General features: G+C 41.4%; 1 protein-coding gene across 4 annotated transcripts in view; it reads right to left on the reverse strand.

The window, feature by feature from the left end:
* The window catches only part of NDFIP2 (Nedd4 family interacting protein 2), a 72150-nt gene extending 58812 nt beyond the window's left edge, over positions 1 to 13338 (reverse strand). For 3 of the 4 annotated variants that reach the window (XR_007472998.1, XM_033400088.2, XM_033400089.2), the window contains exon 1: positions 12987 to 13338. Coding sequence is in view for 3 of the 4 variants with exons in the window: in XM_033400088.2 (XP_033255979.1) it covers positions 12987 to 13307 (321 nt within the window). In the remaining variant the exon portion in view is untranslated. The remainder of the gene's footprint in view (positions 1 to 12986) is intronic. The other variant, XM_004276834.4, reaches the window with a different exon arrangement.
* Positions 13339 to 24700: the final 11362 nt, after the last annotated feature.

Consider the following 24700-nt stretch of genomic DNA (forward strand, 5'->3'; position numbering starts at 1 on the left):
AGGAATTATGTAAAACTACCAGAATTCATCTAAACAGGTTTCTTGGTACTATTCTAAAAGCAAAGTACATACCCTAATTATGGATATTCAGAATATCAACACTGTATGGGCTGGGCAACATACTGTTACTTTTACATAAGAGAACTCTGGAAACTGTTCACTTTATAAATATATCAGTAACCTCATGGATACACTTGAAATCATTCAGAAACGGCATTCATTTATTTCTTCAGTAAGTATTTACAAGGCACTATATAATGGGCCCAGAACTACACTGTATACTATTATAAACAAGATAGACCTAAGCCCTACTTCCCACTGAGCCTACAAAACACATACCATGGAATAAGGACTATGATAGGGATAAGTGCACAGTGTTAAAAGAATACACTGAACTTGGTAAAAAAAAAAGGGAGGAAATGGAGACGGTGAGGGAAGGTTTTCTGGAGAAAAGAACATCTGAACAGATTTGAATAAAGAATAGAAATTCATCCCGGAGGAAGCAGAACGAAAAGAAAAAAGGGCAATCACATGTTCAAAAGCCAGAAGAGTCCGAAGGCAGGGGAGATCATGGTCGGGAGTGGTGCCTGGAGAGGAGCAGGGCAAGAGAACAAAAGTATTACAGTTTACAGTTCAAGACACGGCACGCGTGCAGGGCAGTAACAAAGTAAGCAAGGTGAGGTTAGCGGAGGCTCATGTTGTTCTCTAAGGTTACAAACAAAAACTTAAAAGGGTCTCAAGTGTTATTTCCAGTGTTAATCCTTCCCCTTGTGGGGAAATCACACAAAAAGTCATGCTGATATAAATGAATGCCCTACCCAAACGAGAACAAATGTTCTCTAAAAGCTATTGGATTTCTTCAGTCTAACATCCAACAGGCTACAAGTCCTACGAGCCTCAAAATTAGTAAAGAAGTAAAACTATCCAGTTTATTTCCTTATTCTCAAAGCCTCTGCCAAATAGCACAATTTCTTTACATAATGTAAAGGGTAAGTCTGGAGAAACATCATAGACAAACTAAACCACAGCACATTTCTAAACTTTTAAAATACTAAATCGCTGATATTCAAATCTTAAAAGTCAACACCTTGAAATAATCTGATAGTAAATCTTAGACTACTTGCAGTATTTCCCAACTTGCACTTGGCATGTCTTTAACAAGAATTTTACCTACACCTTAATTCCAGCTAAATGATCAAACTTTTGGAAGAAACCATAACAACAACATGGCATGAAAACATAGAGGATGATTTATATAACCAAATGGTAGATAGGCTAGCCTTAATCACAAGGATCTTTTGAGTAAATTTACATTTAATAAGGTCAGCAGAATGTATTCCATAATTATTTAAATTTAAGTCAGGCCTACACATGTAGAATATGTATAAAATTCTAAAATAATATATTATTAATACACATATAATGAGACAGTGTTTTAGCATGTAGGTGTGACATTAAGGAAAGAATAAAAAGAAAATAGTCTCTAAGTAGTCAATATAAAGCAGATGAGAAAAATCAAAGCAGTACCCACAACTCCACAGTCAACGAAGGTACTAAGCAGGACCACTGCACGTGGCTTCATGGGTTCCTTACTGAACAACCCTATGGGGCCAATCATATATCACAAACAACCTGAGAGAGCCCAAGTCTCAGTAGCAAAAAAAAAAGAATTCTTATAAAAATAAGTGTGTGTGTGTGTGTGTGTGTGTGTGTGTGTGTGTAGAGAGAGAGAGAGAGAGAGAGAGGGAGAAGGGGAGAAGGAAGGAGGAGAGAGACACAGACACTAAGCAACATACTGTTAAGCTGTAAGGTAATGCAAAACATGCACACACACATACACACACACACACACACACACACACACACACACACAATCTGAGAGAGCCCAAGTCTCAGTAGCAAAAAAAAAAAAAAAAAGAATTCTTATAAAAATAAGAGAATAAAATAACATAAGCAAGGTTTTGAGTCTATGGAATTGCTCTTGAGCTAGCACCACTCATTCAGTCATTCTTATCAAATACTTCCTAAGTGCCTACCATATGCCAGATAATGGAACATACAGCAGTGAACAAAACATACCTGTCCTCATGAAGCTTACACTCAGGGGAAAGAAGGAGGTAGGAATTAAACACGTAAAAGGTTTGAAATTATCAGGTCGTGATAAGTACTATGGGAAAAATGAAGCAGGAAATGGGGCTAGGGAGTACTGTGAAGGGGGTATTGTGATTTTAAATGGCCTCAATGAGGTGACCACTCCAACAGAATGAAGATTCCATCAGACATGAGAAACTTGTCTTTGCTGTTCTCATAGGAAATTTTATACTCTAACTGGGGTCTCCACACCAATTCTAGTGATAGACCAAGTGCCTGCCTGATTACCAGGTACAAAAAGTAAGTGATGCAAAACAACCTTTACCACGTTCCTAAGGGTTTATTTCAAGACTCAGTGAAATAAAAATTTGTCAGAAGCATCCTGCAACAGGCCCAAACTTAAGGCCTTTATGAGGTGCATTCCTCTTTCATCTACACCAGGGGTGGGCAAATTACAGCTAGCAGGCCAAATCCAGCCCACCATCTGTTTCTGTAAGTGAAGTTTTATTAGAACACAGCCATGTTAACTTGTATACATATTAAGTATGGATACTTTTGCACGAAAGCAGCAGATCTGGCACACAGCTGTGACACAGACCACATGACTTGGAAAGCCTAAAATATTTACTATCTGGTCCTTTACCGGAAAGTTTGCTGACCCCTGGTTCTAGATCATCACCACCACCACTACCACCGTCATAGTGAGATTCCTTTCAGGGCCCTCTTCACGAACACATGGCCAGTGCAGTCACGTGGAACCTTGCCTCAGGAGGGCCTCATGCTTGGGGTTTAATGCTCTATGGTCACCTTTCAATTCTTAATAATTTTATCTTTGAATCCAAGTTTTTTAAGTGAACTCCAATGGGACAAAAAAGCATGTGCCAGGGACCTGGTGCCTCGGCTCACAGGCAGTCTGCCTCCCCAGGAAAGATTCTCAGGCAGCTGAACGCCCTGGCTCAGCTCAACTCACCACCTCATGACTAGGAGTACGGCAAGGTGGTAGCTATGCCCATCCCAGGCTGGCGTCACCATGATACATTCCCAAGCAAAGCAGTATCTAGCAAGTCCTGGCATGGAGGCTGCAATCCCTTGGGGGTGCTGTGGGCTAAGACAGCAGGCCTCTCGGAAGTGGAAACTGGCTTTCCTACCCAAGGCCGGGACCCCACGTTTTCATCTGGCAATGCACCGGACTTGACTGCTTTCACGAAACAAAAATTACAAACGAGAGTTCCATTCTTCTATCAAATCTATCATAAAATTGATTTCTTTGTTTTGTCCCATTCCACTGAGCCATCCCCCTTCACCTTGCTCTAGGCACACAGCTCTCTTCTTATTTCTTAAACCAACAAGCTCATTTGCACCACAGGCCCTTATCACACCTGAAATACTCATCAGCTAGAACATTTCAATCAAGTCTTGGCCTGAGTGTCACACCTGCAGAGTGGACAGAGTTTCCTAATAATCCTGATTCCAATCCACTGAGGAGTCAAACCCACTGGTGAGGCATACCATCTCCAAAGATGCCACCATCAATTTTTTGCCTCCATGTATGTGCACTGCCTCTCCCTCATTGGGAAATGGAGTTTATTTCCCCTCCTTATGAACCTGGGCTGGATTTACGGCTGCTTTAACCAACAGAATGCAGCTGAAATGACATTAAGCCTTAAGAGGAATGGCAGCTTCCTCTTCCTTCTGTGATGTGAAAGGCCAAGGTCACACTGAGAGGGCACATGAAGAGGACACACAGAGGAGAACTGAAATGATCAACATTCAACACTGCCAGCTGAGCTCCCAGTCAACAGTCATCAACAACTGCTAGCGAAGGGAATGAGTCATCTTGGAGGTTCCAACCCAATCAAGCCCCCAAATGGCTGGAGCCCCAGCTAACATCACATGGAACAGAAGAACCGCTCTGCTGATCAGAGCCAAACCAAGGAATCTTGAAACATAATAAAATGCTTGTGTTTTGAGTAGTTTGTTACAAAGCAATATAAAACTAAAACACCAAGATTTGAATACCAGATCCATCACACCTAGATCCACACACATGCCTGTATATATGTAACCTCTTTATGTCTCATTTTTTTCATCTGCAAAATGAAGATCATAACATTACCTATTTCACAGAATTATTCTATGGAATAAATTGTGCTCATGTGTGTAAAGCACATAGCAGAGTGCTCAGCATATTCCTGACATAATGCAAAAAGATATTATTATTCTATTATTGCTATTTTATTATCGATAAAATGTATTACTTATACCATCATCCTGCTTTACCTTCTTTAAACCATCTATTACTATCTGAAATTATGCTCACTTATTTATCTGCCTCCCCTCCATCAAAGTATGAGCCATAAGACACGAACTTAACTGTCTTGTTCACCAGCACCTAAAACAGAATTTGACTGACAGAGATACTTTATAAATTAATATTGAATAAATGAGTTATAGGACCTCAGTTTCACAGTTAATCAATAATGATATCTGTTCGTGCCCCGGTCCGGGAAGATCCCACATGCCACGTGAGCCATGGCCGCTGAGCCTGTGTGTCCGGAGCCTGTGCCCCGCAATGGGAGAGGCCACAGCAGTGAGAGGCCCGCATACCGCAAAAAAACAAACAAACAAAAAATAATGATATCTAAAAACTGCTCCCATACCTTGTCTTAAGTATAAATCTGACAAGAGGCACTCAAAACACAAGATACACACATAAACTATCTATAATATGTTATTTTCAGGATACAATTCCAATGCATTTACTTGTTACTGCACAAATACTACACCATTACTGGATCATGTACTGTTCAAATATGCCTAAGTGATGGCTAGCATCTGACTCAGCACCGTTCAGGTGCTCTAAAGTAGCTTATTCGTTTGTATAATTTTTTTTAAATGAACTGTACTCAATCAAACTAATGACACACTCTCAGTTACTATTGCTACATGCACAGAAACAGCCAGAGAAACTTCCATGTGGGGTCCATTCAAAACCAAATTACCCTGGCAACACAAATTAACATAATACTAATCTTCAAGCTATGGAAACTTGGTTTTAAACACATCTGAGAGTGAATTTCCTGAGTTACAGTACTTTAAAAGTTTAAAATCTATATTAAAGATGAAATAAAAATCAGACATTCACAGAGCCCTGAAGCACCTCTGAGGAAAAGCAGCAGTCTAGAAGGTACACAAAGATACACAAAAACACAATTCAGTGTAACAAGGTCTCTAATGCTGTGATTCTCAACTTTTCCTCTGCCGTGATGTAGAGATGACAGATGCAAGAAACTCACCCTGCCTCCCTCTTCCAATTATAATTTCGTAGGAGTTTTTACATCTAGGAACAGGATTCTATAAGGCAAACAAACCACAGGGGTGTGGTACAGAACGTTAGGTGAGAAATAAACACATGTAAAGTCAGGGAAGTAAGTAAGAGAGAAGACATTATGGTTGAAGCTAATAATAAGTATACCCTGCTGAACTCCAGCAGTTAGTGCATAAAAATTAAGACAGGCAGGGGGGCGGGGAGGAAGGGGGTGGGATTGCTAAGATGTGGCATTGTATAGGTATGGAAAGGTCCATTCAAGGAACTTGTATGTTAAGAACAGAAATTTATACTTCAAAATCCAATAAGCCTGGGCTTCCCTGGTGGCGCAGTGGTTAAGAATCCGCCTGCCAATGCAGGGGACACGGGTTTGAGCCCTGCTACAGGAAGATCCCACATGCCACGGAGCAACTAAGCCCGTGAGCCACAACTACTGAGCCCATGTGCCACAACTACTGAAGCCCGTGCTCTGCAACAAAAGAAGCCACTGCAATGAGAGGCCCGCACACAGCAACGAAGAGTAGCCCGCGCTCACTGCAACTAGAGAAAGCCCACGCGCAGCAACAAAGACAACACAGCCAAAAATAAATAAATTCATATAAAAAAAAAAAATCCAGGGCTTCCCTGGTGGGGCAGTGGTTGAGAGTCTGCCTGCCAATGCAGGGGACACGGGTTCGAGCCCTGGTCTGGGAAGATCCCACGTGCCGCGGAGCAACTGGGCCCGTGAGCCACAAATACTGAGCTCTATGCGTCTGGAGCCTGTGCTCCGCAGCAAGAGAGGCCGCGACAGTGAGAGGCCCGCGCACCGCGATGAAGAGTAGCCCCCGCTTGCCACAACTGGAGAAGGCCCTCGCACAGAAACGAAGACCCAACACAGCCAAAAATAAATAAATGAATAAATAAATTTATTTAAAAAAAAAATCCAATAAGCCCACCAGAATGGCTAAAATTAAAAAGTCTGAAACACCAAACTTTTGGCAAGGTGGTGAAGCAGCCAAAGCTTCCATACATCGTTGGTCTAAGTGTAAAATGGTACACTTAGAAATGGTACACAGACTTGGAAAAAAGTCTAGTGGTTTCTCATAAAATTAAGCATACGCCTACCCTATTACCCAGTAATTCCACCAAAGAGAAATGAAAACGTACGCCCACAAAATGATTTGCACAAGAATATTCCTAACCACTTTGTCCGTAAGAGCCAAAAACCGGAAACAACCCAAATGTCTATCAACAGAGCAATGGATAAACAAACTGCCCTATATTCGTACAAGTTATACAATGAAATACTATTCAACAATAAAAAGGGATGCACTACTGATACACACAATAACAGGATCAATCTCCTAAACTTCTTGCAGAGTGAAAGAAGCTTTGTAGACTATATGCTGTATGATTCTAGAATAAGCAAAGCTCATTCGAAGTGAAAAACGAAACAGTATAGTGATCACCTGGTGGGTTGGAATCAACAGGGAAGGGTCATGAGTGAACTTTCTAGGGTGACAGTAATGTTCTTTCCCAGTGGTCAGGAAACTTTCTCTGTAAAGGGCAGAATAGCAAATATTTCAGGCTTTCTGGGCTCTGCCTCAAATACCCAATTCTGCCACTGTAAATGAATGGCATGGCTGTGCTACCACAAGACTTTATTTACAAAACAAGAGTTAGAATGTAGTTTGTTGATCCCTGCTCTATACTTCAAAAGTGATTTGGGTTACACAGATGTATGTACTTGTCAAAATTCATCTAATTGGCCATGGAAGATTTGTGCATTTCACTATATGTCAATTTTATCCTAAAGGAAAAAAACCATAAAGAAATATTGAACTCTAGGCTGATGATAAGCATGTGGTTGGCAGTGAGGTACACTGATATCTGCAACTTATTTTGAAAGCTCAAAAAATAAGATGCAGGGGCTTCCCTGGTGGCGCAGCAGTTGAGAGTCTGCCTGACAATGCAGGGGACACGGGTTCGAGCCCTGGTCTGGGAGGATCCCACATGCCGCGGAGCAACTGGGCCCATGAGCCACAACTACTGAGCCTGCATGTCTGGAGCCTGTGCTCCGCAACAAGAGAGGCCACGACAGTGAGAGGCCCGCGCACCGCGATGAAGAGTGGCCCCCGCTCGCTGCAACTGGAGAAAGCCCTCGCACAGAAACGAAGACCCAACACAGCCAAAAATAAATAAATAAATAAATAAATAAATAAGCTCAAAAAATAATAAGAAGAAGAAGAATTGACAGATATACGATAACACAGATGCAACAAAATGTTGGGAATTGTAGACCCTACAACTGGTATATGGTATATGGAAGTTAACTGTGCAATTCTTTCAACTTCTGTATATATTTGAAAGTTTTTTCTTTTGTTTTGTTTTTGGCTGCGTTGTGCGTCTTGTGGGATCTTAGTTCCCAGACCAGGGATCGAACCCGTGCCCCCTGCGGTGGAAGTGCAGAGTCCTAACCACTGGACCACCAGTGAATTCCCTGAAAGTTTTAATGTTAAAGTGGCAGGAGAGGATATTCAGTAAGAGACCACTGAAGATTTTTAAGCAAAGAAATGAAAATCAAATTTATATTCTACAAATACAATTTATGCAGCACAAACAATACACAGAAGGATGGTCAGATGAAGGAAGAAAGCACTAAGCAAGCTATTCCAATAGTCCATACCATAGAAAGTATCAACATTTGAGGAGTAAGTACAAAGTGAGTTCATGCAGAGAAGGAAAGTCAGGGGAGTAAAGAGTAGAAAGCTCCTTCATTTCAGGAATGAGGAAGGAGTTTCAAGGAGAACGTTCACAATGTCAACGTAAAAGAACTTAAGCAAGAAGAGAACTGAAAAGTACCTAATAGATTAAGCAATGGAACCTGATGATGTAAAAGAGGTGTGGTAAGAATGTAAACCAGATAAAGGATATTGATAAGTTCAAAGGAAACAAACAAGTGATGATCAAAGGAATCTAGCTGGGCCAAGAGAGGAAGGCAAAACTAGGGAGCATCGTAAAGTAAAAGACTGAAATACTTCTTTAAAATGGAAAACAAAAGTAAACAACTGCACCTAAAAATCACCATATATTATCTCATCCATAAAATGTACTCTTGGGTAAGGCAGGCTGCTATGGGCCTGAGTGTCCCTGCACATTCTTGCTGAGTGTGAAAGAAGGTCAAGGTTACCACAGCATTTAACTGCCTCACAGAGAGAGGTGAACTAGCTTGTTTGTTATTTGCTACAATGTTTGCAGCTTGCTAAAAAAAAAAAAAAAAAAAAAAAGTGCTAGACCCTTGGTCCTGAGTTCCTTAGCTGTGATCCACTCTGTTCTTCCATTAGACCCATCACCCTCATGGGACCTGGTTACAAGGAAAACCAGCACAAATATGCTGATGTTCATGAGTCTACAGGGCTGTGAGTAATAATGTCATTTGTTTCTGACCTGGGAGTCTCCTGTTTTTCTGCCAGCAACCATGAAAAATTAACAGACTATCAGCTTGTAAATACGGTAAAATCAGATCTTAAGACTTTTCACTGCTCTTGACACGGACAACAAAGAACTAGTTGATATTCATGTTGCTAAATAAAACAAGAGACAAAAACATAGTCACTAGCAAAAACTGAAATATATACAATATTTTATAGTTTATTTACCTTACATTATTCATAATATTTATCATGTACCAGTCTCTACACTGTATTTTTTACTTGCACTACATTATATAATTCTCATAATAATCCTAATGAGGTAGGTACTAATATGAGGAAACTGAGGCCTCAAAATGCTATGTAACTAAGCCAAGGGCTCACAAATTGTAATCAGCACAACCTAAATATAAGCCCAGATAACTTTAAAAGATGTGAGGGTTTTTGTTAACTATTAATAGTCAACCTCCTTACCAGCTGATTTATCAAGGGCAACTCTAATTCATATATAACAGCAAAGTATCTATATCATCACAGTATGGATAGTTCATTATTTTTATAGAAAACTAACATTTTGGAAATGTTAATATAATCAAAGTTTTCTCTAAAAATCTGTGGTCAAGGTTTAGGAAGAGCTAAGTTAAACAAATCCAAATCACCGTCTTTACGGCAGAAGCTCTCATGGTTTTAAATGTACAAATGGATGTCTTTATATGCTAATATATATTATAAATCTTCTAAGACCATCTATTATCACCATTCTGAATGACACAGTTTGGGAAACTACTGCTACAATCCACAGTGCCAATTTAACTTATACACAGAATACCTCTGAAAGCTTAGTAGTCAGCTTGGTGGTTCACATACACAAAACCTTTAAAAGGGAGAACATCAAAGTTAGAATGTGGCATAACAGTTCCAAGCCAAGTCACCTACTTCATAGTTTGCCCATTTCCTACCAGACAAAATTGAATTTCCCATAACACAATGGAACTACCTGGCTTTTTCTGAAATTAGAAGGGTAACAAGTCAAGGCTTTTTGTATTTGTAGCTCTGTACATTGTTATCACTTAACAAAATTTGGACGCTTTTAACAATGGAGGAGAGATCACAGAAAAAGTAGTTTCCACATAAAGCTGTGAATTGGTTAATGGTAGTAAGTCATTCTGATGGTCCTAGACATCACCATTAACTTACCAATACGGAAAGCTAAAATTTAACTCTATGAATAAGTGGAAAATTAATATCGTATACCATTTCAACACCAAGCATGTTTTCCTGTCTCCTACTTAGTCAGCTCTAAACATTCAACAACTGAACCTGTTTATTGCTCCATTGTTATTAATCATTCCAGAGTTTTTTAAAAAAAACAAAATTGAGTTAAAGTCAGCCACACAACAGTTGTGTTCATTATACAGGCCAGAGCTGTAAGCTGTAGATTGGTCCCTAGCTTGCTGCAAACCAACTCAGATGCTTTTTTTTTTTCCTTTGCCCTCTGCTCTGAAGGAATGACTCCACCCATTCAAAGTCTATGTAGGACACATCTCCAGTAGTTTGGGGTGGGGGGCATATACCTAGGTAAAGTTACTAATCAGGCCATTCTCAACAAAACTAAGAGTTATTCTAGACAGATGAAATTACCATGTAATTACACAGGAATTGGAATCAAAATCTGAATGTAAACTGTACTAAGATTTTCAAACACTTCACATTACAAGGAAAACAAATTGATGTCCTACCTACTTGAAGCAAGAAGTATCTTTAGAAGGGCAGATTTTTGCCCTCTGCTCTGAAGGAATGCCTCCACCCATCCAAAGTCTCTGTGGGACACATCTCCAGTTTGGGGGGAAAAAAAAGGCAATAAAATATGATACTGTCGGGACTTCCCTGGTGGCGCAGTGGTTAAGAATCCGCCTGCCAATGCCGGGGACACAGGTTCGAGCCCTGGTCCAGGAAGATCCCACATTCTGCGCAGCAACTAAGCCCGTGCGCCACAGCTACTGAGCCCGCGCTTTAGAGCCGGTGAGTCACAACTACTGAACCCCACGCACCTAGAGCCCGTGCTCTGCAACAAGAGAAGCCACTGCAATGAGAAGCCCGCACACAACAAACAGTCCCGCTCGCCGCAACTAGAGAAAGCCTGCATGAAGGAACGAAGACCCAATGCAGCCAAAAATAAATAAATTTATTAAAAAAAGAAAAAAAATGATACTGTCCACTTATTTTGAAAGGAGTTGTAGAGAAAAAGAAAATATCTTAAAGCTGACAGCAATTTCCAACATTTTGGTGTTAGGAATTCTTAAAAATAATAATCATAACTACTGAAAGCAAATGTGACACTATAATAAATTAAGGCACAAATACATCAATTAAAAATGTTTTGAGGGCTTCCCTGGTGGCACAGTGGTTGAGAGTCCGCCTGCCGATGCAGGGGACACGGGTTTGTGCCCCGGTACGGGAAGATCCCACATGCCGCAGAGCGGCTGGGTCCGTGAACCAGGGCCGCTGAGCCTTCGCGTCCGGAGCCTGTGCTCCGCAACGGGAGAGGCCACAACAGTGAGAGGCCCGCGTACCGAAAAAAAAAAAAAAAATGTTTTGAGCAGTGATTTTCATATGTGAACATGGTGGATTCTGATAAGCAAAACTCCCAAAGAGAAAGAATTCGAATCAGTTAACACCATTAAGGAAAACAAATAGCAACAGGAAAGAAAAGAGATTAGAGAAAAGAAATCCCACTAGTAAATGCAATAGGTATTCAATATTTACCTATTGCATTTTATTTTTACTAACATCTGCAAAAATAGTAATGCCTTAAAAAATAAAATGTGTATACACTAACAACCTGAAAAATGCCTTCCCAAACTGGCAACATTTTCCAAACCATTCCAAAAATACTGATAAATTTTCACAGAATTCAGAATATACATCATTTGGAGGTTTTACCGGATGTAACCAGATGAAGTGGAAGCCTCCTGAGCTTTTATCTTAAAAAAAAAAAGCAAAATTACATACATCGGGATTTCATCTTTCAGTAGCCTTTGCATATGTCAAAATACACTTATTAATAGAAATTCTTTACTTCACAACTTAGTGTCTCCTGTGCAAATAGACCTGAAACATGAAATCTGCACTAACATACCTATATTTGTAAATTTCACAAACAGTACTATTAAATTGCATCGTCGGTGCTCCATATTAATGTTTTTCTCCTCTCCCTCAGTAAATAGGTTTAACTAAATTTCCACCTCAAAGTTTACAGAATAACATGCTACCTAGCTGCAACGAAACAGTCAACTATGCTGGGTCCATTTTTAAAATAAGGTTTACGTAGGAATCTCCAATGACACCACCGGAATTAGTATCAGAGAAAAAAAAATTAGAAAATTTGACACGGAAAACATAGAGGGGCACTTTTCACTCATTTCAACATACAAAGGTTTATACGGTTAAGCTGGAAAACCTTGTATTTAAAGAAAAATTTTCAAACAAGATTAGCATTTTTTAAGTAAAACTTCCTGTTTCCCCTCCTACCAAAAAAAAAAGTGATAGAAAACAGAAGGCAATCACTTTTAATTCTAACAAAACAGAAAAGGACAAAATGACAAGGTTAACTAGAACTGAGAAACAAGTTCAGCCCCACGACTATTCTCTACAGTTGCACGATTTTTAAGCCCACATTTTTTTTTTTTTTTTACCAAATCCACTTCCCACCCTACGTAGGGCTTACACCTGCCTCCTCCCCACCGACTCCATCTATGACGGCGACACCTTCCCAGCAGGTATGTGAACTCATTTCCAGTATACAATCCGCAGGAATATCTCTGAAGTGTCTGGGTCAGGGCATAACGAAATGACCGAGAAAGTGAGACATAAAACAGATACAAGTTTTAAAGGGAGGCGTAGGGGTATCTAACAGCGGAGGGATGGGGACCTCGAAGGAGACTGGGGTGTGGAAAGAAAGGTCTCAAAGGAGCCACAGGCAGGCTCCATCCGAGAGGTGTGAAGGAAGCAAGGTCCTGCCAGAAGAGCCAAAAATAAATTAGCCAGCACGTCCATTCCGCGAATAACCCGAGGAAAGGGACTCTGGGGGCCACGGCGGGGGGCAATCCCGGGATCCTCGGCGGCGCAGGAGGCCCGGGCTGGGGCCAGAAACTCACCACCTGGTAGCGGCCAGTCCCCGGCTGGTGATGATCCATCCTGCCCGGCTCGGGATCCGGCTTCCGAGCGGGTGAGTGCCCTCGGCGCTCAGCCCCCTCGGTCACCCGGGTCGACGGCGTCGTCGCCGCAGCGACCCTTCCGCCTCTGTTTGTGCCGCCGCGGTCGCCCAGCCGCACCACCTCACTTCCCGTCACCGCCGCAGAAGCCGCCGAAACCTCCGCGTCGGCCGCAGCTCTGGGCCGAAGGTCCGGGGCACCGCAAGCGCTACTGAGCATGCTCGGGATGGTCGCGCATGCTCGCTGGGTCCTCCGCCGTCCCATCCGCGTCGCGAGTTGGCGGGGGCGGGGGGCGGGGGGTGGGGGCGGTGTTTAGCTGGGTGGGTGGAGGTGGAAAAGTCAGGCAAGTCCCAGGGAGCAATCTAGGTTGTCAGCCTGTCCGGAGTGGGCGGTGGCAAAAGGATCAGGGGAAAAAACATCACCGTCCTTGATTGGTCTTTTTGTTTGGACGGGTTTCGCGCAGGCACAGTCACAGCGCACAGATACAGATGTCGAGGAGAGCGGGGACGCATTCCTAGAACACCTGAGGACAGGTCACCCTGTTTCCCAACACTTCCTCGTATTACTCACCCAGCCTAGGACAAGGCACAGAGATCCGTCTCTAGGACCTTCCTAAAACTCTTATTCAGAATCATCAGTGAGCTAAGGGATGTCTTGTCAGCTTGTTTTGTTTGTCCCCTTCCTGGTAGTAAGAGATTTAAGAATCCAACAGGGACTCTTCAGCCATACTCATGTATCTCGCCAAGGAAAGAGGCCTCTAGCCTCTAGAGCACTAGGTTGCTGGAAGGATACAAGAAAATAATGAAACAATATAGGACTCTTGTGGCCATATTCATATCAATAATTCCAAAGGGTTTAACAGTAAGGAATTACTCCGTGTTTAACATTGTCAGTCGATCTCAGTATCCGGTTAACCACACATGACCTACTATGTGTGAGTATCTCCCACGGGGTGCAAAGCATGTTTCTCTAGCAAGTAGAAGAGTATGATGGGGCAGCGTACTCTTTAACCCAAAGACCTGCTTTCTATACCCTGAAAACTATGATCCCACGTGACCTGGCTCAGCTATCTTTTTTACTTAACTTCCCTCCTGAATCGCCAAAGGAGATTCCTGGAATGAAGAAGGCTACTGGGTGGGCCTGATCACCTAATTAAAATAGCAAAAATACAATAAAGAGAGAAACTCATTGAGAGATCAGCTGAAAAAATGTAAGCCTTCCTCTGATTGCTTTATTCAAATAGATGAGCAGTTCTTCGCATTTTTGCCGTCTTGACACATTTGGTGGTTAGAGAGTGTTAATTAATAGGCTAACAATAAGAGGCAATGATATTGTCATACTTAAATGTCCTTAAACTTTCTTTAGGTCTAACTTAATGTGTTTTAGACTCTAAGATAATAAACATGACATTTCATTGTGTTACTGTACAAGAGCTCACTCTCACAATTTCACCCCAAATGGTATCACCTTTCAATGATCAAAACAACCCCCAGTTCAGCAAAATGCAATTAGATTCCTACACCATTTATGGTCTGTACGGTTCATTTAGAACTTACTTTTATATGCAGTTGCACTTTCATTAATCATTTATATGTCCATTTGTTTTTCAAATAGACTGCTGCTCAGGACAGAGGCCATTCTTTACACCTAGCACACCCGAACAGTAATGGGAACATACCGGTGAAAACCAACATCCTGACAAAAAGCAAACATCCTAAATCTTGTTAGAGTAACAAATTCTTTCAATTTTACTCTCCTCCCAAGTTTTGTAAATGTTTTGCTAATCTAGAGAGGTGACAAAATTCAACAGGAAAGGGGGTCTTCAGTGAAGAGAGGAAGAGAAAGAGGGGAAAGAGAAGTAGAATAACACCTGATACGTATTGAGCCCTTCCCAAGCCAGGAACTGCACCTGTTATCTCATTTCATCCTCACAACTGTTCCATGATGTAGGCACGATTGCAATCCCGGTTTAACAAATCAGGAAACTAAGGCACCGAGAGCCACTTGTCCAAAGCCAAATCACTCGTAAGTAGTGACAGACTCCAGAGCCTCCACTATATTAGGCACCATGGTATAATACACCCTTAAAACGAACAAAGAAACAAACAAAACAAGTCTTGTCTCTTTCTGTCCACCACTACTGTGAAATTTCTGCAGAAGACCCAAAAAAAAAAAAAAAGTGATGTGTCACAAAGAGCCAATCTGACTTCCTTAAATGCCACCTCCTTGATCTGTATGAAATAAGAGATTCTCATTGTTCTCCAAAGAGCTACTCTGAGCTCCTTTTGCCCATTTCTCCACGAAGCCAGTGTGACCTGTAATGGGCCATCACAAGCAGAGGCCCTGAGTTGTCCCACTAGGAGCAACTTTTTGGGGAAGATATGGGGGTAATGATATTCTTATCATTCTAGAGGCCTTAAGCAACATTTGAGATGTTGATATTTAATCTTTTGGTGGCGACAATTTGATATTTAATCTTTTGGTGATGACAAGTCCAGTTACCTAAGGAATTGGTGGTGGTCTACCACTATAAACTCAAGTGGGATTTTAGAATTAGAGTACACTTCACTAACACCTCTTGTTCTGGCCTAATCAATATTCATCTCCAAATACACAGCCACCAAAAATTTAACTAGTGCCACACTGCCAGTGTGACAGACATGGAGATAAGATGGCTGGATTCCCTGTCATGAAAGCACACTCTGCCTAGGCCATCCAGCTGTTAGTTTTGTTGATGTTTCCTTGGCTTGGCTTTCTACCTTGAGGTCATGCTGTCTTCAGGGTTGCACCCTGCTGTTTACTAAACAAGGCAGTAGTCTAGCCCCACTTTTGCCTCACATTGGACCCATTTAAGGGGCAATCTCTGCTTCAGAGTTCCCTGCTGAACTAGCTGAGATTTTGTCAGCTCTGCAGTATGAAGTGACAGCTCTCCGCACCCAATCCTTTTTGCTCTCACAGATGTTAACTCTCCAATAAAGCTCCTGCACTCATAACTTCATATCAGCATCTGCTTCCTCGAGAGCCCAACCTAGACAAGTACCAATATTGTCGACTGAAAGAAAAAACGCAAAACGTTGTGAGTTAAGTTTTACTCAGGGAACTTTCTGAGGACTGCAGCTCTGAGACAGCTTCTCAGATAGCTCTGAGGAACTGCTCCGAAGAGGCAAGGGCGGAGCCAGGATATCTATGAACTATTTTTGCTGGGAAAAACATGTAGTCAAGCATAAAAAGATTACTGCTAATCACAAAGAACAGACATCTCAAGTTAAAATGATTTTAGCGCTTATCTACATATGGGAAGATGCAAGAATCTGGGGTCCTTTGAAATTTTTCCTTAGATGTGCATCTTAACTATCTAAGGGCCAGTATATTCAAAGCACAGAATGTTTTCTGGTTTTCTCCATCCTGAATCCCCCTCAGGGCACACTGTCAGAAGACAATTGCTGTGCCTGATGGCTTGATCCTTGTAGTAGAACTGAAATGTTGGCAGGCAACTCTTTTTTTATAAGATATAAAGTGATAGAACGTTATTATCAAAATTATGTTCAATGACTACAACTGCCCTTTCACATAATTGATGTTTCATCTCCAGAATAACCCTCAGTACCCTCCATTGTTACCATTTTCTCATGTGGACACAATGTATCTACAGCCTTCCTGTTAAGAATGACTTTGATTTTGTTCTTTAGAGTGATGCTGTCAAGCCAAGTCACAGGGACCCCTTTGCCTGGACATACTTCCCACTGGGAATCCCTCTTACCTTCCCAGAAGCAGAGGCATTCGCTCCAGAAGTAAACCAATTTCTTATCCTCCCTATCCTCCTCTGAACCTCTAACCAGGTATGCTAAACTGTGTATACATGTGTAGGATTTTTGTTGAGATTCCCACCAATTAAAGAGCAGCAGAGGACTTCCCTGGTGGCGCAGTGGTTGAGAGTCCGCCTGCCGATGCAGGGGACACAGGTTCGTGCCCCGGTCCGGGAAGATCCCACGTGCCGCGGAGCGGTTGGGCCCGTGAGCCATGGCCGCTGAGCCTGCGCGTCCAGAGCCTGTGCTCCGCAACGGGAGAGGCCACAACAGTGAGAGGCTGGCGTACTGCAAAAAAAAAAAAAAAAAAAAAAAAGAGCAGCAGACATGCCATTTCCTGCACATGATCATCTACACTGGCCTAAATCACAGGTAGGCAAATGCTCCAAATTTTCCTTACTTCTTCAGTGAATGTTAGTTTTTATATCCCTTCCTCTACAACACAGAACTACTCCTCAAGTAGCTACTGATGGTTAGTGTGACCATAGGTCCTAACAGTTCGTTGCATTTGGAATATGTATGATTTTGTATATTTATCTAGAGAATGATCAAAAAGAGGTAAAATCACATTCTCTGTCTGAAGATTTCTATCTCTACCTAATAAAAATTCACTAGCCATTATTTTCTGTATATTAAATTCTAAAGTAGATTTTAGAAAATACAAGACACTATCGTCATTTTAGTAAATGAAAATAAGCATAATTATTACTGCAGTTTTATCTCTGTTACCATGTATGTGGATTTTTTAAAGCAGTTTGTAGGCTCGAACCTCATTTTAGCTTCACATGGTGTTCCTTATTTAACTGGTTCTGACATTCCTGTCATCTGTTCAGCTCTACAATTTTAGAGAGGAAATCTTGTAAAGCGAGCAACTTGACAATCAGGTATCTACTTCCTTTGTCTCTTTTTTCTCCTCCAGTATGTTGAAAGACTCTAAAACATAGCTAATGTTCTTTTTTAAATATATATATATATTTATTTATTATCTTTGGCTGCGTTGGGTCTTCATTGCTGCGCGTGGGCTTTCTCTAGTTGCAGTGAGCGGGGGCTACTCTTCGTTGTGGTGCGTGGGCTTCTCATTGCAGTGGCTTCTCTTGTTGCAGAGCACGGGCTCTAGGTGCGCGGGCTTCAGTAATTGTGGCACGTGGGCTCAGTAGTTGTGGCTCACAGGCTTAGTTGCTCCGTGGCATGTGGGATCTTCCCGGACCGGGGCCCAAACCCATGTCCCCTGCATTGGCGGGCGGATTCCTAACCACTGAGCCACCAGGGAAGCCCCATAGCTAACGTTCTTTATCAGTCAGAGTTCAACCAGAGACAGACCAAGAGCAGATAGATATGAAGAGATTGATTGCAAGGAGTTGGCTTACCCTGTTTTGGGGACCTGCTAGGCAAGTCCAAAATCTGTAACTCAGGCTACTGGAACTCTGGAAGCTGCTGTCTACAGGCAGAACTTCTTCCTCCTCAGAGAAGCCTCAATTCTGCTCTTAAGGCCTTTCAGTAGATTGAATCAGGCCCACCCAGGTTATCGAGGCTAATCCCCTTTACTTAAAATCAACTTATTTTGGACTTTAGTCATATCTCTAAGATACCTTCACATCATGCTTAGATTAGTGTTTGATTGAATAATTGAGACTATAGCCTAACCAAGTTTACAAAGAAAACTGACTATCACATGTTTATTTAAATGCTACAAGCAGAAATTGTCTCTGTATAATAAAGGACGGGGTGGGGGGGGGAACAGAAGAGAGAAAGGGAGGAAGTACCAGAGAGTTAGCTTAGAGAATTAAAATAAATTTTCATGTTGTTATTTCCTATCAGCTTTATTTTTGTGTAAGTACCGTTGTGTATAGAGGCACCACCAGGCAACAATTAGAAAAGGTTTGAATTTCGATAAGCTACAATATTCTTATTTAGCATTTTCATTTTCCCTTTGTGTGGTCATGAGCAACAAATGTGAGCAAATCGACAGCCATTTTACCTTAAGGACTTTACATATTTTAAATTGGGCTAAGTTGTAAGTTATTAAAATGGTCTTTGCTTTACCTTGAATACGGAAGGCTGTTCTTTGACCATACTAAAGCAGGACATTTTTGTGTTGTTGTTTGTTTCCTTTTCTTCTCTGAAAGCCTGATAATCACCTTCTTCACAGAAGCGCAGGGCTGGCACTGAGTATATTGCCTATTATGACAGGTTTCTCTTGACTAACGTGTGATCATCGTGTAAGAAGACAAATACTATAAGTGTGTGGGAGCTGTGGGAGAGTAAAAAATACTAGGAAAGAAAAATGGCTCCTACATATCAAGGTGTTCTTAACATGTTAAAGATCATGCTCTTGCCTTCTTCATAAGAGGAACCAGGCCTTATTTGTTAAACAGCCTGCTGTCAGTATGCTGCTTCACCATTAACAACATAATACAACATTAACAGTAGGGTCACCATATAACAAAGTTGCCTGATTTCAGTACTGAGGATAAAGGGCATTCAACATCTGAAGGGACAAAATGATGACAGTAATTAGACAGAGTGACTTACCAGATGCTGCCTTTCTGGAACTAGGAAAAAATTCATAGCCATTACCTGGCCTTAAGATTCAAATCGGGGAAAAAACTAAGGGCCTAACAGAGCCAAAGTAAGCCAAGATAATGAAAAAAAGGGGGGCGAGGGGAGGGGTGGAATTCCCTTTATATCTGGAAGTTATGTCCTAGAATAAATAAAATATTTATAATGTATCCCACTTCACCTGTCAATAATATGTAAAGTTCCCATGAAATACCTGTAAATTCTGCTTATAGAGAATGATCACTGAGAAATCTGGCATTATTTCCCCAATAAGGGTAAAGACACCAAGCTCAAATCTTCTTTATCTAGCGTCTTAGTCTGTTTGGGCTGCTATGACAGAATACCACAGATAGGGTGGTTTATAAACAATAAAAAATTATTTCTCACAATTCTGGGGGCTGGAAGTCCAAAATCAGAGTGCAGTATGATCTGGTTCTAGTGAGGGCCCTCTTCTAGGTTTCAGACCGCTGACTTCTCATTGTATTCCCACAGGGCAGCAGGGGCAGTGAGGGATCTCTCTAGGGACTCTTTTATAGGGACGTTAATCCCATTCATGAGGGCTCCACCTCTGAACCTAATCACGTCCCAAAGACCCACCTCTTAATACCATCAACTTGGGCATTAGATTTTCAACATTTGAATTTGGGTGGGACACAAACATTCACACCATACCATCCAGATACTGACTTTTAAAAAGAAAAGCATCAATGTTACAAAAACACACACATACACATAAATATAGCACATAGAGTAGAAAATCAAGTTTAGTTTATTTTTGGTGTGAATGGGGCAGATGATTTGGCTCACTATAGGCCCCTGAAATTTCTTTAGAATCCAATTGTTTGGAAAAGAGAGAATCCAAATGTTTGTTTTCATGGAGCCATAAAACTTTAGCATTTGAAGGGACCTTCCAGATCACCAACGCTTCATTTTGAAAACAAGGAGACTGAGGCTCAGAGCGGTGAATGCAGCCTTAGAGTGCTGTCTGCGAAACTGCTACTCCACTTTCAGCTTGGTTCAAATGCAGTAACTCATAAAACAATCCAAAATACTCCATTGACTGTTCCCACCACATCCAGCAAGAAATAGCCATCCAAAACAGTACAAATAAAAATCAAAAATTTAGAACTCTGACACATCAAGAACTCAACATGTGGGACTTTTCTGGTGGAGCAGTGGCTAAGGATCCACCTGCCAATACAGGAGACACAGATTCAATCTTTGGTCCAGGAAGATCCCACATGCCGCGGAGCAACGAAGCCGGTGCACCACAACTACTGAGCCTGCGCTCTAGAACCCGCTTGCTGCAACTACTGAAGCCCTCACACCCAGAGCCCGTGCTCCGCAACAAGAGAAGCCACGCACTGAGAAGCCCACGCACCACAACGGAGACCCAATGCAGCCAAAAAAAAAAAAAAAGGAACTCAACATGTCAAAATTTCTTTGGAAGAAATATTATAGTCAAATGTACTGCCACCAAAAAGGATTAATTCTGAAATAGTTGCTAATTCTCTCAGGGGTTACTGCTTTGGAAACAAGTAAAATATCTTCTTTTTAAAATACAATAAATGGACCCTCCAAAAATACAGTCTTTGAAAGCTGAGTAGATACCTAACATTAGTTGTATGCATGCAAGCTTAAACACCAAACAATCCCAACCCCATACATACATACGTGTCCATTCATATAAGGTTGGGATATAAGATGACCTAAACACATAAAGTTAGCCCCTGACCATGGGATTTTACCATGATTCCTGAGACAATACAGCTGCACATACATACAGTGGCCCCTAGCTACATGTGACCATTTAAATTCAAATTAATAATATTAAAAATTTAGTTCCTCAGTGACACTAGCCACAAGTGTTTAGTGGCTACCGTGTTGGACAGTGTGCTGATAAAGAACACTTGCATCATCACTAAAAGTTCCATTGGACACCATTGCTCAAACAAAGATTCTCTTACTATTCACCTTAATCACCTTCATTTACGTCCTGAATGATCCACATAATTTTCTAATAGCTTTTGTCCCAACTATGCCATATCTTAGCAATGAGGCTCCTAAGTAAGTCACTGAACCTGCTGAGCTGGTTTACTCATCTTTTTTTTTTTTTTTAATTATTTAATTTATTTATTTTGGGTGTGTTGGGTCTTCGTTTCTGTGCGAGGGCTTTCTCCAGTTGCAGCGAGCGGGGGCCACTCTTCATCGCGGTGCGCGGGCCTCTCACTGTCGTGGCCTCTCTTGTTGCGGAGCACAGGCTCCAGACGTGCAGGCTCAGTAGTTGTGGCTCACGGGCCCAGTTGCTCCGCGGCATGTGGGATCCTCCCAGACCAGGGCTCGAACCCGTGTCCCCTGCATTGGCAGGCAGACTCTCAACTGCTGCGCCACCAGGGAAGCCCCTGCATCTTATTTTTTGAGCTTTCAAAATAAGTTGCAGATATCAGTGTACCTCACTGCCAACCACATGCTTATCATCAGCCTAGAGTTCAATATTTCTTTATGGTTTTTTTCCTTTAGGATAAAATTGACATATAGTGAAATGCACAAATCTTCCATGGCCAATTAGATGAGTTTTGACAAGTACATACATCTGTGTAACCCAAATCACTTTTGAAATATAGAGCAGGGATCAACAAACTACATTCTAACTCTTGTTTTGTAAATAAAGTCTTGTGGTAGCACAGCCATGCCATTCATTTACAGTGGCAGAATTGGGTATTTGAGGCAGAGCCCAGAAAGCCTGAAATATTTGCTATTCTGCCCTTTACAGAGAAAGTTTCCTGACCACTGGGAAAGAACATTACTGTCACCCTAGAAAGTTCACTCATGACCCTTCCCTGTTGATTCCTACCCACCAGGTGATCGCTATACTGTTTCGTTTTTGTTTTTCACTTCGAATGAGCTTTGCTTATTCTAGAATCATACAGCATATAGTCTACAAAGCTTCTTTCACTCTGCAAGAAGTTTAGGAGATTGATCCTGTTATTGTGTGTATCAGTAGTGCATCCCTTTTTATTGTTGAATAGTATTTCATTGTATAACTTGTACGAATATAGGGCAGTTTGTTTATCCATTGCTCTGTTGATAGACATTTGGGTTGTTTCCGGGTTTTGGCTCTTACGGACAAAGTGGTTAGGAATATTCTTGTGCAAATCATTTTGTGGGCGTACGTTTTCATTTCTCTTTGGTGGAATTACTGGGTAATAGGTGGTGGAAATACTGGCTTAATTTTATGAGAAACCACTAGACTTTTTTCCAAGTCTGTGTACCATTTCCAAGTGTACCATTTTACACTTAGATCAACAACGTATGGAAGCTTTGGCTGCTTCACCACCTTGCCAAAAGTTTGGTGTTTCAGACTTTTTAATTTTAGCCATTCTGGTGGGCTTATTGGACTTTTTTCATATAAATTTATTTATTTTTGGCTGTGTTGGGTCTTTGTTGCTGCGCATGGACTTTCTCTAGTTGCGGCGAGCGCACGGTGCGCGGGCCTCTCACTGTCGCGGCCTCTCTTGTGGAGCACAGGCTCCAGATGCACAGGCTCAGTAGTTTGTGGGTCATGGGCCTAGTTGCTCCGCAGCATGTGGGATCTTCCCAGACCAGGGCTCGAACCCGTGTCCCCTGCATTGGCGGGCAGATTCTCAACCACTGCTCCACCAGGGAAGCCCCTGGTTTACTCATCTTTAATATCAGATCCTTATCGGTCTCACAGGTTATATTGAAGTTCAAAGGAAATGTAACCATACAAATAAAAAGGGTAATTGTTTCTGAAGACCCCTTTCCTTTCTTTCATTTTCCAGTGACTGCCAGAAAAAAGTGATGTTTAATACCTTTTACACTTAAAATGTGGAATAAATATTACAATATAGGGAAGATAGAGACTACCTAAAAGAACACAGAAGCTGGTTAGGCCTCCCAACTAGGCCAAGTGACTGGGCTTATGCTCTACGTGAGTCATCATAAAATAAGTAATAGCTCCAATCTGTGTAACCATAGAAAGTACATCAGTTGTTGTTATCCAGGAATAAAACTATTCCATAGTATATTTGTCAGCCATTGTAATTATCATAATAATGGCTAACATTTGTTGAAAGCTGCCGCCATTTTTGCTAAGTGCTTCATATATATCTCACTATATTTCACAGCAAACATATGCTGTAAGTGCTATTGTTATTACCATTTTACATATCAGGAAACTGAGACTTAGAATCTTAAGGAATTTACCAGAGGTCACAAATCAGTGAAGGAAAGGGGATTTGCCGGGTTGGTTTTTATTTCACTTTTAACAATTTTTTTATTGAAATAAACATACATATAGAAAAGTAAAATTCCTAAGTGTACAGCACAAAGATTTTCCATAAACTGAACCTATGCTACCAGTACCCATTAAGAAATGGGATATTTCCAGAACCCCAGAAATACCCTTGGCCCACTTTCTGTCTCTACTCCCATACAAAGGGTAAGCATAATCCTGACTTTTAATACTTGTATATAAACATTTGACTTTATCTACATGGAATCATACTCTGTGTACCCTTTTGAGTCTGATTCTTTTGATTAAATTTATGTTTGTAAGATTTATTCATACCATTGAGTGTAGTTGTAATTAGTTCATTTCATTGTTGTATAGTATTCCATTGTGTGAATATTCCATACTTTACCTGTTTTACTGAATAAATACAGCTGATAGACATTCAGGTTGTTTCCAGTTTGGGATTTGTATTAGTATCCTAGGGCTGTGGTAACAAAGGACCACAAACTGAGAGGCTTGAGCAACAAAAATTTATTTTCTCACAGTTTTGGAGGCTAGAAGTCAAAGACCAAATACAGGATTGTTTCTTTGCAGGGATGTGAGGACTAATGCATTCCATGCTTCTCCCCTAGCTTCTGGAGGCTTACTGACAATCTTTGTTGTTCCCTGGCTTATAGAAGCATTACCCCAATCTTCCTCATCTTTACATGGCATTCTCCCTGTGTGCATGTCTGTGCAAAAATTTCCCCTTTCTGAAAGGTCTTTAGACATATTAGATTAGGGCCCCCTCCTATTTCTGTATAACCTCATCTTAACTTATTTTTTTATAAATTTATTTATTTTATTTACTTATTTTTGGCTGCATTGGGTCTTCATTGCTGCACGTGGGTTTTCTCTAGTTGCGGCGAGCAGGGGCTGCTCTTCATTCCAGTGTGCGGGCCTCTCACTGTGGTGGCTTCTCTTGTTGTGGAGCATGGGCTCTAGGCCTGCGGACTTCAGTAGTTGTGGCTCGTGGGTCCTAGAGCACAGGCTCAGTA

Source organism: Orcinus orca, chromosome 18 (assembly GCF_937001465.1).
Source record: "Orcinus orca chromosome 18, mOrcOrc1.1, whole genome shotgun sequence".
Taxonomy (NCBI): domain Eukaryota; kingdom Metazoa; phylum Chordata; class Mammalia; order Artiodactyla; family Delphinidae; genus Orcinus; species Orcinus orca.